This window comes from Aplysia californica, unplaced genomic scaffold (assembly GCF_000002075.1).
Source record: "Aplysia californica isolate F4 #8 unplaced genomic scaffold, AplCal3.0 scaffold00236, whole genome shotgun sequence".
NCBI lineage: Eukaryota > Metazoa > Mollusca > Gastropoda > Aplysiida > Aplysiidae > Aplysia > Aplysia californica.
The window spans coordinates 1,038,905-1,053,088 of record NW_004797506.1 but is presented as its reverse complement, the minus strand read 5'-3'; the positions used below and the strand labels follow the sequence as shown (position 1 = coordinate 1,053,088).

At 40.7% G+C, this 14,184-nt stretch overlaps 1 protein-coding gene across 1 annotated transcript in view; it reads left to right on the top strand.

Annotated features, from left to right (window-relative positions):
* LOC101856902 (protein Spindly) overlaps positions 1–5,715 on the top strand; it is a gene marked incomplete at its 5' end in the record, with an annotated part of 9,365 nt that extends 3,650 nt beyond the window's left edge. Inside the window, 7 exon segments of the mRNA XM_013083493.1 lie at positions 389–538; positions 1,920–2,015; positions 2,186–2,296; positions 2,888–3,034; positions 3,946–4,040; positions 4,496–4,680; positions 5,286–5,715. Coding sequence (XP_012938947.1) covers positions 389–538; positions 1,920–2,015; positions 2,186–2,296; positions 2,888–3,034; positions 3,946–4,040; positions 4,496–4,680; positions 5,286–5,713 — 1,212 coding nt within the window.
* Positions 5,716–14,184: the final 8,469 nt, after the last annotated feature.

Here is a 14,184-nt window from a genome sequence, read left to right as displayed (position 1 = left end):
ACGATAAGAGGACAACTGCCTTCTCCTTATGGCTCACCACTGCAAAAGAGTGCGAGTGTTGCTGCTGGCTGCTATGGATATTTTTGTTAACCCTCTCCGTATGTCGTGTTTTACTGTCGTATCCATACGACGTGGGGAACTCAGTGCCACCACTTTTCAAAGAGGAAATTTACTCATTAATTCGATCCGTACGCTTTGCATAGCAGTCTGTCAAAATGTTTTATTTGAGAAATACTGAAAGTTTCAAAGAGTTCTTCATACTAGAAGTATTCTAAAATGTGAAGAATACAACCCGGGGGGTACAAAATGACCCCAGGGCCTACGGATAGAGTTAATGAGTGGTTTCACTTTCATGAACAACCTTTGTGAACTGAAATTTTTTTTTCAGGAATCTTTGCAGAGCAGATTGTTGGAGGCAGCGCAAGAACTGGAGAAGAAAATGTCGGAAAATTCTCAACTTCAGTACGAGCTGAGAGAAAAGGAAGAGGAGCTGGAGTGTTGTGAGGCCCAGTTTGTGTCCCAGTGCAACATCACCGAGGTAGTTGTTATTTTTTAGCGTTACACACGACCTACTGTTTTGTTTCAACCCTGGATATTGTATTTTATATGACTGATAATTGTTCACAAATGTTTTTGATTTAGTAATGCACCGTAAAATCATAGGTTTTGAACATTTCAAGCCAGTCCTCAAGGAAGAAAATGTCTTTTTGCAAAGCAGAACTAACTACAAGGGTAAAATAGTCATGTCTTAGACTTAGATAAGTTGTCATCATTGACCCATGAGAGATCTGGTTGTCTCCTTGACAACTCTCTGGCCCGTGGGTTAGGATACGTCTGTTGGTACCAGTAGACCCACACTAACAAAAATGATTTAATAACTTATTTGTTAATGGATTCTGGCTGGCTGCTACCTCTAGTTTGTGGAAAATTAAAGTTCATTGTTGAATTTATAAATGCCAACCATGGCTGTTGTATAGTTGAGTACAACAACTTCAAGCTACAAATATGTCTCAGGAAAAGATTGTTCTAGTGAAGCAAGATTTGTAGCCGAATATGAAAGGTTTATAGAGGGTTGGTAACAAGTCAATTGTTGTTGTTCGTCCTTCACCTATGAAGATGACCATGACTTCACGAATTGGTCAGTTAAAGGTGTTATCAATTGCAGTCATGACACAATGGCATTTGTTAAAAAGTGCATTCCTCTGTTTTATGTTGGGAGTTACTGTGTTTTGTGTAGAAAAAGAAAATATATTTTGATCTGGGCAGTTCCTGGCAGTGGAGGACTCACATCGCCCGCGTGTACATTAGTAGGGGCATGCAACTGTCTAAGTCTAAGTGCGTGAATGTTGTCTTAGGGTTATGTTCAGTAAGTTTGAGTTTGTTTCCTACCATGTCAGACCAGACCATCAATGATTTATTTATAGAGGCACCAGCCATCCATGTCCAGGTGCTGTTTTAGCCTATTCCTACCATGTATTTAGTACCATAAGGTTCATGATGATTATTGTCTGATTATTGGTGGCGTCGGTGGTCTAGTGGTTAGGCTACCGGACTCATAATCGTGAGGTTGCGGGTTCAGGGGTTCGAGCCGCGGGCCCGACGTTGTGTCCTTGGGAAAGGCAGTTTACGCAAATTTTCCTCACTTCGCCCAAGTGAAAATGGGTACCCAGCTATAGACTGTGAAAGATCTTATCAGTTTGTTAGTGTTTGAGCGCTTAACCAGCTGCTTGCTCTGTATGCTTCCCGGAAAGCTGAGAATGTATCTGAGTGTTCTATGGTCTGCTGGGGTAATAACATAGTGTAAAACGGATAGAGCTTGCTTTTGAGTGGGGACATGCGCCATACAAATTATGCTATTTATAGTTATTATTATTATTTTTATTATTATTATTATTATTATTATTATTCTACTTCCCCAGCGTCTCCGTGAACAGCTGCAAGAGTTGAGAGTTCAGATCGAGTCGGAGGCCGGACAAGTGGACACGGACAGGAAGGGGAACTCTCTTTTTGCTGAGGTCAGTTTTATCTTCTCGGAGAAGAGAGGTGGTTTGGGGGACGGTGTTGTGGATGGTTAGAGGGGGGGATGTTGGGGGGACAGAAAAGAAAACATAAATTAGTGCTTTCTAAAACCTTAAAAGCGAAGAGTTGACTAAGAGCAAATTTGTTTTGTTTGTCATATTCCCAGGTGGAAGACCGGCGTGTGATGGCGGAGAGAAAAACGGTCCAGACGGAGACGCTGCTGTCTAAGACGGAGGAGAAGTTGATCAAGTCGGAGAAAGAGAACAAGAGACTGAAGGTTTGGGGGCTATTTGGGAATTTTGATCAGTCCGTCATTATCTGTTCGTGCTCTCTTTTTAGCTCTCTCGGTTGGGATCATTTACCTGTTATGGAAGCCCCTCCTTTGTCTTAGGTCTAGAAGTGGGTGGTTGGCAGGTGCTCCGGTGTGGTTTGTTCCTTTTTTTTTTCACATCAAATATTGTTTCCCCCCCCCTTTTTTTTTTAGTATGCTACTTTCTAATAACACTCCTAATCTTTGGCTCTTATATGACACAGTGGTGATGTTGCGAGTGGCATAATACTGTTACTAAAACTTTAAAGAAAACTGAACCAAATCTATGGTCGCTAAACTTTGTATTTTTATATCATAGAAACTTCAGTGAAACCCGCTGTAACAGCCGCCCGATAAAAAGGTCTATAAAAATTTCCCAATAGGCGGGAAATTTTCAGTTTCATTGGTTTCATCAATTTTACAAGTGTCTGATTTCACCACGATGACTCACACATGTGTATTATATATATATATTCATGTAGTCTTTTTTCAGTGTGTGTGTGTATATATATATATCATATATATATTCATGTACTTTGTGTTTTCTCAACGGTTCAGAAAGAGATGATGTTAGCGCGGCAAGCGAGCGCGGGCTTCGATCACGGCGTGGTGAAAGATCTCCAGAGTCAGCTGATGAAGAGCAAGAAGGCCGTCATTGAACTCTCTGAGAAACTGAACGAGAAAACTTCTTCCTCCCGCCCAAAGGTCAACCTCTTTCTGTCATTTATGATACTGATGATAAAACAGATTCTTTCTTCCTTTTTCTTCCTCGTTCTCGATGACAGCAGCTAGACAGTTAGTCCGATGTCGCATACAAACTGTGTAGTTCGCTTCAATTAAAACAGATAATTTCTATTGTGTGGGTGGTTGGCGGGTTCTCTGGTGTGATTTGCTCCTTCTTTCCTATCAAACATCTATTGGCCTTATGTCTCCTCCTTTTTTTGTGTATGTTACTCTCTTGTAACACCTCTAATCTTTGGCATTTATATATGACCATATTGTGTTGCAAGTGCCGTAAAACTCTTACTAGGGGCTCTCGTGGCCTAGAGGTTAAGGTGTTGGCCTCTCATTCAAAGGTCCCGGGTTCGATTCCGGGTAGCGACCAAAAAATGTTCTTCTCTAAAATTGTCTCCTTTCACATCCTTTCCTGATCTCTAACAATGTTCTGTTGTCTGCTTTCATTTCCACTTTCTGCCCCCCACCCCCTCACCTCCTTTGCCCCCTCCTCTGGTCTCCTGACTCTTTCTGCAGCCTTTCTACTGCTACTCCTTGGCTCCTCCTATCTGCTGTCTTTCTGCCACACCCCTGATCTTCTGGTAGGAAAGATCTACACCTAGCCTTCTCGGACAAGGGCGAAAAATCTCGGAGGGCCCGTGTGCAAGTTGCGCACGTTAAAGATCCCTTGGTGGTCTAAAATCGATAAGAGTAGGCTTCTGCCGCCATCTGGGCAAAATTCAAAATTTCCTACCAACGAAAAAGTATTAGGTGTGTCCCGCGCGCTCATATGACCTTATGCAGTTGCGAGCGCTGTAAAACCCTATACTAAACAAACAAACAAACAAACTCTTACTAAAACTGTAATCCCATTGAAACATTTTTTTGTTCTGTTTTTTCAGCACGTTCCAGAGCCCAGTTGTCCTTCATTGGGGAGCTGTACAGATGAGGACAAATTCTTCATCAACTACCTGCAAGTGGTCATCTCCGACAAAGAGTACGTACATCATGAGTACTCCACTGTGTGCTACATACTGCTACATTTTTGTGGGTGGGTGGTTGGCGGGTGCTCTCTGGTGTGGTTTGCTCCTTCTTTCCTATCAAACATCTATCGTCCTTATCTCTCCTCCTTTTTTTGGTGTTTGTTACTCTCTTGTAGCACCTCTAATCTTCAACACTTGTATGACCTTATTGTGTTGCAAGTGCCGTAAATCACTTACTAAAACTAAAAGCAGATTAATATTATCGATCCAGTTGTTGTTGTTATTATTGATCCAGAAGCAGACTTATAGGCAGACTTTAACCCCTTCAGTGCCTGTGTTCTGTGCCTGTGTTCTGTGCCTGTGTTCTGATCTCACTCCGCTCCTCTCTTGTGTGCCTGTGTTCTGTGCCTGTGTTCTGTGCCTGTGTTCTGATCTCTCTCCACTCCTCTCTTCTGTGTCTGTGTTGCAGCAGGGAGATGAAAGAGCTACAGAGCACGGCCAGCCGAGAACACATGGAGAAACTACACACGGATCTGCTCCTGACACAAGCGCGCCACGAGGCCTCGGCTCTGCAGCAAGAGAGGAACCGGCTACGGTGTGTCACCTCCACGCTGGAGGCAGAGATACGCTCATTGCAGCGCAAGTATGAGCCAGGTGTGTGTGAGGGAGGGGTCAGGTGGCAGGGCTGGGGGTGTGCTTGGGGGAATAACAATAATAATAATAATACTACATAGCATTTGTATAGCGCAAACCCCCGCTCAACAGCAAGCTCTATGCGCTTCACAATCTATACTATTACCCCAGCAGACCTGAGAGCATTCTGAAACAAACTCAACTCTCTGGAAAGCATACTATTCAAGCTACCATTTATAGGTGCTGAAACACAGACATACTGACAAGATCTTTCGCTGTCTATGGCCGGGTACCCATTCCCACCTGGGTGAAGTGAGGAAAATTCGTGTAAAGTGCCTTTCCCAAGGACGCAACGAACCCCTGAACCCACAACCTCACGATTATGAATCTGGTAGCCGTTAGGCCACCGATGCCTATGGTCTGGGTGATATTTCCCTGTCTTTTATGTTCCTTTTCCTCAGCACCATATCATCGTTCATGTGTCAATAAGGACAGTAAACATTCAATATATATAAAAGGGAAAAAAGGAGCAGACCACAACAGAGCACCCACCTTCCACCCTTCCATTCACTTAGCGTCACATACAGATTCCAGTAAAAAGTTGTGTCGTAAATTTTCCCTTCCAGACCAAGTGAGCCCAATGTCACCAGGAGATGTGGGAAACAAGCTGCAGCGAGCTCTCCCTCTGTCGGAGAAGACTCCAGCCAACGTCGACAACACGGTCAGAACGGAGGAGAAGTCTCACCCCCCGACCAAACAACACCCGACGTCGAGCCTGAAGAAAGAGAACGACCCGCTGTCGATGATCGCTCACGTTCTGTCCGGTGGGGGTCAAGGGTCGGCCGACCGGGTCAAGGGCATGCGGTGGTCGAGCACGGTGGACACGCTCGCGGCAGACGGGGAGAAGAGCACAGCGGAGATGAAGGTCGACGACTCGAAGACGGGACGCCGCCGGCCGAAGAGAACGGGCGTCCAGCCGGGGGCGGGGAAATACAAGAGTGTGACGTACTGTGAGGCGTCGGACGAGGGAGCCAGCGAGTGTAAACAGCAGTGAGATGTGGGAGAGTGAGCTTAAGAAGAAGTCACATTTTCACTGTTTAAAAAAATGGAGATACGACAAGAAAGCACTGAGGTTGCGAGCTAGTGACAAAAAGGGGGGGGGGGGGGGTTGGTACTAGACTATGTATTCTATCGGCTAACCTCAAGTGCCTGCTTATGCCAGCATTTAAAATTTGTGTTGCGTATATTTTTGCTTATGTATATATGACGACTTTTTGTCTTTTCCAAATGAAATTTTTCTTTCTCCTCCAAGTCCCTTTCCTCCTGCTCTTTTCTGCCTCCTCCTTCTCCTTCTCTTTTCAACCCCCTTCTCCTCCTTCTGTACTGTCATCTCATTTCATCTCAACTGCCTGCCATTTTGTGAAGATTTTTTTATGTATATATAATGATATGTTGATGCATGTATGTACTGCTTTCAGTGAAGTCACAGCTACCAAACTTCTTCTTTCCCCACTGCTATGAGATGTTGGCACATAGAAAAATACATATATATCTGGTTTATGACGCTGATGGCCCTTCTTCGAATCCACAACGGGACACTTTCTTCTTGACTGTGGATCACTTTACCAGTTTTCACAACTCTATGTTTACCTGATTTGGTCTTACCAGAAGTTGTCGTTGACTTTCGTTAGAAGCCTGGACTCTGAATCTGAAGTAACCTTACAGGGTTGAGAGAGGTGTAAAAGCCAGATTGCTCTATTCCATGAAAGAACGTGCCTGGGAAGAACACACCTGTGTAAACTGAAGGACTTATTGTGAAGTTGTTAAATAGTTGTGGCGCAGTTTTTGGACTATTCCGGCTATTTGTCATGTTGACATTGAAACAGTGAGGGAGTGAGAGAGAGAGTGAGTGAGTAAGTGAATGAGTGAGAGAGAGAATGAGTGAGTGAGAGAGAGTGGGTGAGAGAGAGAGAGAGAATGTTTTACGGAGCGGGTTGTCCCAGCACGTGAGACATGTATTTACGAATGTCTTGTCTTGTTGTGCGTATGCGTGAGTGCACCTAACCTTTGTAACATCTACTGCCACTGTACACGACCAAGACAAATTTCTGCCATCGAGATGAGTAAAGATTGTCATTGTCATTGTAGTTGATGACTGCCTGACTTCACTGGGTTTTTTCTCCATAAAAGTTGTGACAGATTTTAAATTATATTATTTGAATCAACTCTGTACATGTACATGTATTTGTTTTATATATTGTGAAAAATAAATGAGTAAAAATGCCTTAGCGCAATATACTAGAGGACTTGACCTTTTTGTTTCTGAGTTCTTGTTCAAACTGACGGTGAGGATTGCTTTCTTTTCACCCTGGCTTAGCTCAAGTGGGTGGTTGGTGGGTGCTCTGGTGTGGTCTGCTCCTTCTTTCCTATCAAACATCTATCATCATCCTGGTCTCTCCTCTTTCTTTTTTGTGTTTGTTACTCTCTTGTAACACCTCTAATCTTCGGCTCTTATATGACCTGATTGTGTTGCCAGTGCCGTAAAACTCTTACAAAAACTAAGTGGGTGGTTGGCGGGTGCTCAAGTGTGGCTTTCTCCTTTTTTCCTATCTAACATCTATCGTCAGTGAGTGGTTGACGGGAGCTCTGGTGTGGTTTGCTTGTCTTCTTTCCTATCAATGTATCTATCGTCCTTATCTCCCCTTCTCCTTTTTTTATGTTTGAAACTCTCTTGTAACACCTCTAATCTTCTGGCGCTCATATGACCTTATGCAGTTGCTAGCACCGTAAAACCTCTACTAAAACGAAATCTATCGTCCTTATTTTTCATTTTTTAAATTTGTTTGTTACTCTCTTGTAACACCTCTAATCTTCGGCACTTATATGGCCTTGTTGTGTTGCAAGTGCCGTAAAACTTACTAAAACTACAGCATAGCTCAACAGACACATTTGCACAGTCCTGTACTCATCAAGCAGTTGCGAGAGCCGTACAACTTTTACCAAAACAGTGTGCTGCAATTTGTCCTGTGCACTATTTTGTAGCTCAACCTCAGTATTTTCTACCTCATCACTATTTTTCACCTCATCCCAAATATTTTCTAGCTCATCTCTAATATTTTCTAGTTCATTCCCAACATTTTCTAGCTCATCCCCAGTACTTTTTATCACATCCCCAATATTTTTTATCTCATCAACAATATTTTCTAGCTCATCCACAGTATATCTTATCACTTTCCTAATACTGTCTAGTTTATCCCGAATATTCCCCACACTTCTCTATCTCATCCCCAGTATTTTCTAGCTCAACTCTAATATTTTCTAGCGCACACCCAGTATTTTCTAGCTCATCCACAGTATTCCTCGATGTTTTCGAGATCATTGTCCGTACTTTCTAGCTGATCCCCAAAATTTGCCAGTGATTTTCCTGCCCATCTCCAATATTTTCTGGCTGATCCCAAATATTCCCCAGTATTTTCTAGCTCATCTCCAACATTTTCTAGGTCCAGCCTGATATTTTCTAGCTCACCCCCAGTATTTTTTAGCTCAAATCTGATATTTTCTAGATCATCCCCAGCATTTTCTAGTTCAACTCCAGTAATTTATAGCTCACCCCCAGTATTTTATAGCTCAACCTTACCATTTTTTGGCTCATCCTCACTATTTTCTAGCTCACAACTTATATTTTACACCTGATCCCAAATAAATATTTTCTAGCTAATCTCTACTAATATTTTCTAGCTCATTCCTAACATTTTCTAGCTCATCCCCAGTATTTTGTATCGTATTCCAAATACGTTCTAGCTTATCCCCAATATTCCCCAGACTTTTCTATCTCATCCCCAATATTTTCTAGCTAATCCGTAATATTTTATAACTCCATCCCCATTATATTCTAGATCTAGTTCATTCCCGACATTTTCGAGCTCATCCCCATTATTTTTTTAATCACATCCCCAATATTTTCTAGTTCATGCCCAATAAAAATGTTTCTATCTCATCAACAATATTATCTAGTTCATCCCAGGTATCTTCTGGCTAATCTCTAATATTTTCTAGCTCATCCGTAATACTTTCTGGCTCGTGTCCAGTATTTTCTAGCTCATCCCTTACATTTTCTTACTCAACCCAGTGTTTTTTAAAATCTTAACCCTAATAATTTTTAGCTCATTCCTTACATTTTCTAGCTCAGTCGTAATAAATTTTTTTAGCTGAAACCCAGTATTTTCTAGTTGAACCCCAGTATTTTTTAGTTCCATCCTCAGTATTTTCTAGATAATTCTTCGTATTTTCTAGCTGATCTAGATAGAAAATATTGGGGATGTGGTAAAGAAAATTGGGGATGGGCTAGAAAATGTTCGGAATGAACTAAAAAAATATAAGGGACGAGCTAGAAAATATTTGGGATTAGGTGAAAAATATTAGTGATGAGCTAGAAAATACTGTGGTTGGGCTAGAAAATACTGGGGATGAATTAGAAAATTGTGGAGACGATCTAGAAAATGCTGGGGATGATCTAGAAAATATCAGGGTCCAGCTAAAAACTATTGGGGATGAGCTAGAAAATTTTGGAGATGAGCTGGCAAATACTGGGGAATATTTGGGATGAGCCAGAAAACGCTGGTGATGGGCAAGAAAATACTGACAAGTTTTGGAGATTAGTTAGAAAATATTGGGAATGATCTAGAAAATACTGAGAAATACAAGGGATGGAGCTAGAAAATACTGGGGATGAGATAGAAAATAGTGGGGATGATCTAGAAAATATTAGGACTGAGCTTGAAAATACTGGGGATGAGCTAAAAAATGTGGATGGGAAAAATTATTGGGAATGAGATACAAAAGTCTGGGGAATAATGGGGATGAGATAGAAAATATTGGGGATTTGAATAAAAATATTGGGGATGAACTAGGAAATGTAGGGATTGCGCTAAAAAAAAACCATTAGGGATGAGCTAGAAAATATTTGAGATGAGGTGAAAGACATTAGTGATGAACTAGAAAATACTGTGGTCGCTCTAGAAAATACTGGGGATGAGCTACAAAATTTTAAGATTGACCTATAAAACGCTTGGAAAGAGCTGGAAAATACTGGGGATGAACTAGAAAAATAGTGGGGTTGAGCTAGAAAATATCATGGTTGAGCGAGAAAATGTTGAAGATGCGCTAGAAAATACTAGACAATATTTGGGATAAGTCAGAAAATATTGGGGATCGGCTAGAAAAACTGGCAAATTTGGGGGATTTGCTTTTTTAAAAAAATACTGGGAAAGATCTAGAAGTTACTAAGGAATACCGGGGGTGAGCTAGAAAATACTGGGGAGGAGATCGAAAAAAATTATGGTTAAGCTAAAAAATACTGGGAACCAGCTAGATAATATTGGGATTGCACTAGAAATTATTAGGGATGAGCCAGAAAATACGGGGTCTGCTAGAAAATACTCGGGATGGAGCTAGAAAATACTGGAGATGAGCTAGAAAATACCGGGGGTGAGCTAAAAACTACTGAGGAATATTTGGGATATTCCTGGAAATATTGGGAATAGGTAATAAAATAATGGCAAATTTTGGGGTCAACTAGAAAATACTGGGAATGATCTAGAAAATACTGATAAATACTGGGAATGGAGCTAGAAAATACTGGGGACGAGCTAGAAAATACTGGGAATGAGCTGGAAAATATTAGGGTTGAGCTTGAAAAAAATGGGGTTAAGCTAGAAAATACTACGGTTGAGCTAGAAAATATTTGGGATAAGCTAAAATAGTGGGGATAGAGCTAGAAAAAACTGAGGAATAGTTTTTAAAAAATAAATACTGGAGACGAGCTAACAAATATAAGGGATGATGTAGAAAGTATTAGGGATGATCTAGAAAATACTGGGGATGATCTAGAAAATACTGGGGATGATCTAGAAAACATTGTTGATGAGATAATAAAAATAATGGGGATGAGCTAGAAAATACTTGGGATGAGCTGGAAAATGTTGGGAATGAATTAGAAAATTGAGGGGATGAGCTAGAAAATATTTTTGATTAGGTGAAAAATATTAATGATGAGCTAGAGAATACTGTGATTGAACTAAAAAATAAAAGTGTGGATTAGCTAGAAAATGTTAAGGTTGATCTATAAAACACTACCCTTCTCCCTCCGAGACCTAACATAGACAACACAATCTATGGAACATTACAGCAACTGCAGCAAACCTGCAGCTATCACTACATGGCATTGGACAGAAGGGCGAGAGCGCAGCTGTTGCTGGATCGATAACAACAACATCTATAAGATACTGGGGATGAGCGTAAAAAAATAATAGGGGTGAACTAGAAAATTGAGGGGATGAGCTAGAAAATGTTGAAGATGCGCTCGAAACTACATGTACTGGGGAATATTTGGGATGAGCCAGGAAATATTGGGGATTGGCAAGAAAATGCTGGCAAATTTTGGGGATCAGGTAGAAATTACTGGGAATTCCGGGGGCGAGCTAGAAAATACAGGACATAAGCTAGAAAATATTACGGTTGAGCTATTTAAAGTACTGGGAATGGGCAAGAAAATACTAAGAAATATTTGGGATACGCCAGAAAATATTGGGGAAGGGCAAGAAAATACTGGCAAATGATCTAGAAAATACTGAGGAATACTGGGGATGGAGCTAGAAAATCATGGGAATGAGCTAAAAATACAATCGAAGGGCTAGAAAATACTGGGGATGAGCTAAAAATAAAATCGAAGGGCTAGAAAATACTGGGGATGAGCTAAAAAATACTGCAGATTAGCTAAAAAAAATAGTAGGGTTGAGCTAGAAAATATTGGGGATAGAGCTAGAAAATACTGGGGAGTAGCTGCAAAATACTGGAGACGAGCTAGAAAATATTAGGGTTGAGCTGGAAAATGTTGGGAATGAACTACTGGAGATGAGCTAAAAAAAATACTGGGGCTGAGCCAGAAATTATCAGGATTGAGCTAGAAAATGTTGGAGATGAGCAAGGAAATACTGGGCAATATTTGGGATAAGCCAGAAAATACTGGGAATCGGCTAGAAAATACTGGCAAATTTGGGGAATCAGCTAGAAAAAATGGAATCATCTAGAAAATACTGAGGAATACAGGGATGAGGTAGAAAATACTGGGGATGGGCTAGAAATATTAGGGTTGAGCTAGAAAATATTGGACATGAAGCTAGAAAATATTGGAGACGAGCTAAAAAATATAAGGGATGAGCTGGAAAACATTAGGGATAAGCTAGAAAATATTGGGGATGTGATAAAAAAAATACTGGGGATGGGCTAGAAAATGTTGGGAATGAACTAGAAAATATTGTGGATGAGGTGAAAAATATTAGTGATGAGCTAAAAATACTGTGATTGAGCTAGAAAATAGTGGGGATGAGCTAGAAAATGTTAAGGTTGAGGTATGAAATACTGGTGTTGAGCTAGAAAATACTGGGGATGATCTAGAAAATATTGTGGAAGAGATAAAAAAAAATACTGGGGAGGAGATAGAAAAGTCTGGGGGATTTTGGGATGAGGTAGAAAATATTGGGGATGTGATTTTAAAAAACACATTGGGGATGAGATAGAAAATATTTGGAATGAACTAGAAAATATTAGGGATGAGCTAGACAATATTGGGGATGGGGTAAAAAATATTAGTGATGAACTAGAAAATACTGTGGCTGAGCTAGAAAAGACTGGGGATGAACTACATAATATTGGGGATGAACTAGAAAATAGTGGGGTTGATCTAGGAAATGCTGGGGATGATCTAGAAAACATCAGGTTGTGTAGCTATTTTTCCACGAAAAAAAAGACTATCATTTTCGAAAGTGTAGCCAATAATTATTAGCATTAGATCTAGATATATTGTTAAGGCCCAGGGGAAAAAAAACCCTATCATTTTCGAAAGCATAGCCTATTCCTTATCACGATCGACCCAGATCTGAACACATCTCCTACATGGGTACTGCCAGTTATTCATGCAAATGACACGAGATACCCACAGAACCAAAGGCAGTGAGTCATGCTTTACTGGAATTCTTCTGTCAGTGAAGTATAATAGGTAGTTAAGTGGTTTAACCAGTTTAATGATTAATGCCACAAAAATGACATGTCGATCATGAATGGTCGGTCTCTCAGTCTCAGGGGACTGAATCAATTTTCTGTTTTACGAACGTTGGTTTTTTTGGGGGGGTTTTCAATTTCCTTTTGTTGAATAGGCAAAAACCAGTAAACCTAACCTGAACAGATGTTGTCTCATGAGCCTTCATTAAATGTTACAGCTACTGGGTGAATGGTAGCAAACAAAAGAAAAACCATTTAAACGATTGTGACGTATGAGAGAAACGTTTGTGGTAAATGTAATACATGTATTTATATATTGTCGCTGACAACATCTACATGAGCAAAACTGGAGTCCCAAACACGGTTCATCTGAAGAAAGCAGAAAACCACCGAATCCCCGATTTTTTCCCCTTTTTGGAAACGGGAAGTCCGGGTTCGAGCCTCGGTTCGGACACGGATTTTATTTTCGCCCCCTCCTGCCCATCCAGCAGTAATGGGTACCTGACTTCGAGTTGGGGAAGTAAAGGCGGCGTGGAAAGGAACTGGCCACCCTACCACAATATGCCGAAGGCCCAGGAAGTTTTCTCACTAACAAGGCAATACCCAATGTCCGGATCGGATGCGAGAACAACTTTACTTTTAATATCTCTCTTTTGAGCAATCTCTCGAAACTAAAAACACGGCTTAACCGAAGAAATTCCTGCACTTTTACAGTACAGATTTCGGTGTCAGGTGACCCCACCATACCTTGTATAATTAGTTTATCAAAGGTCAGCTAGAGGTTCAGACACAACAATTCTGTTTTTTTAAATGTCCGACCTTCAGTCACATTCCAGGACCATTGGGAACTTCCCATCAGCAACCACGTGAACATCTACAGTACAACGTACCGTGTACAGAGATTAACCCCCCAAAAAAGAAAGAAAATCTGGGCGCCTCCTCTATAAACTCTTGTCTCAATTCTTTACAAGCAACGTTCTGTTTTGCTGCAGCAAGTGTAGTTGTTGTTTTTTGGTACTTTATTTTATTTTATCTATTTTCTTTTCTTTTCTTTTCTTTCATCTATTTTCTTTTCTTTTATCTTTATTTTATTTCATTTCATTTATTTTATCTTATTTTATTTCATCTATTCTATTTTAGTTAATTTTGTCTTATTTTATTTCATCTATTTTCTTTATTTCTTTATTTATTTTTGGTAATTTTTTAAAATTTCTTTATTTGTTTAATGCTTCATTTGTTCTTTTTTTTCCACGTCTCTGTTTCGGGGGCCATGTTCTTCGCATCAGGAACCCTCTTAACCAGTTGACGTGCAGGCGCTGACATCTGAGAGTCAAGAACAGAGAGGCTTTACGTAAAGAAACAATTCTCCCTTTATCTGTTGACTGGTGCATTAGTTTGTCAGTGGCCTTCAAAAGTGGACCACAGTTTTCCCCTGCCTTTTTCTCTCTGTGTCTCTTTCCCTCCCCC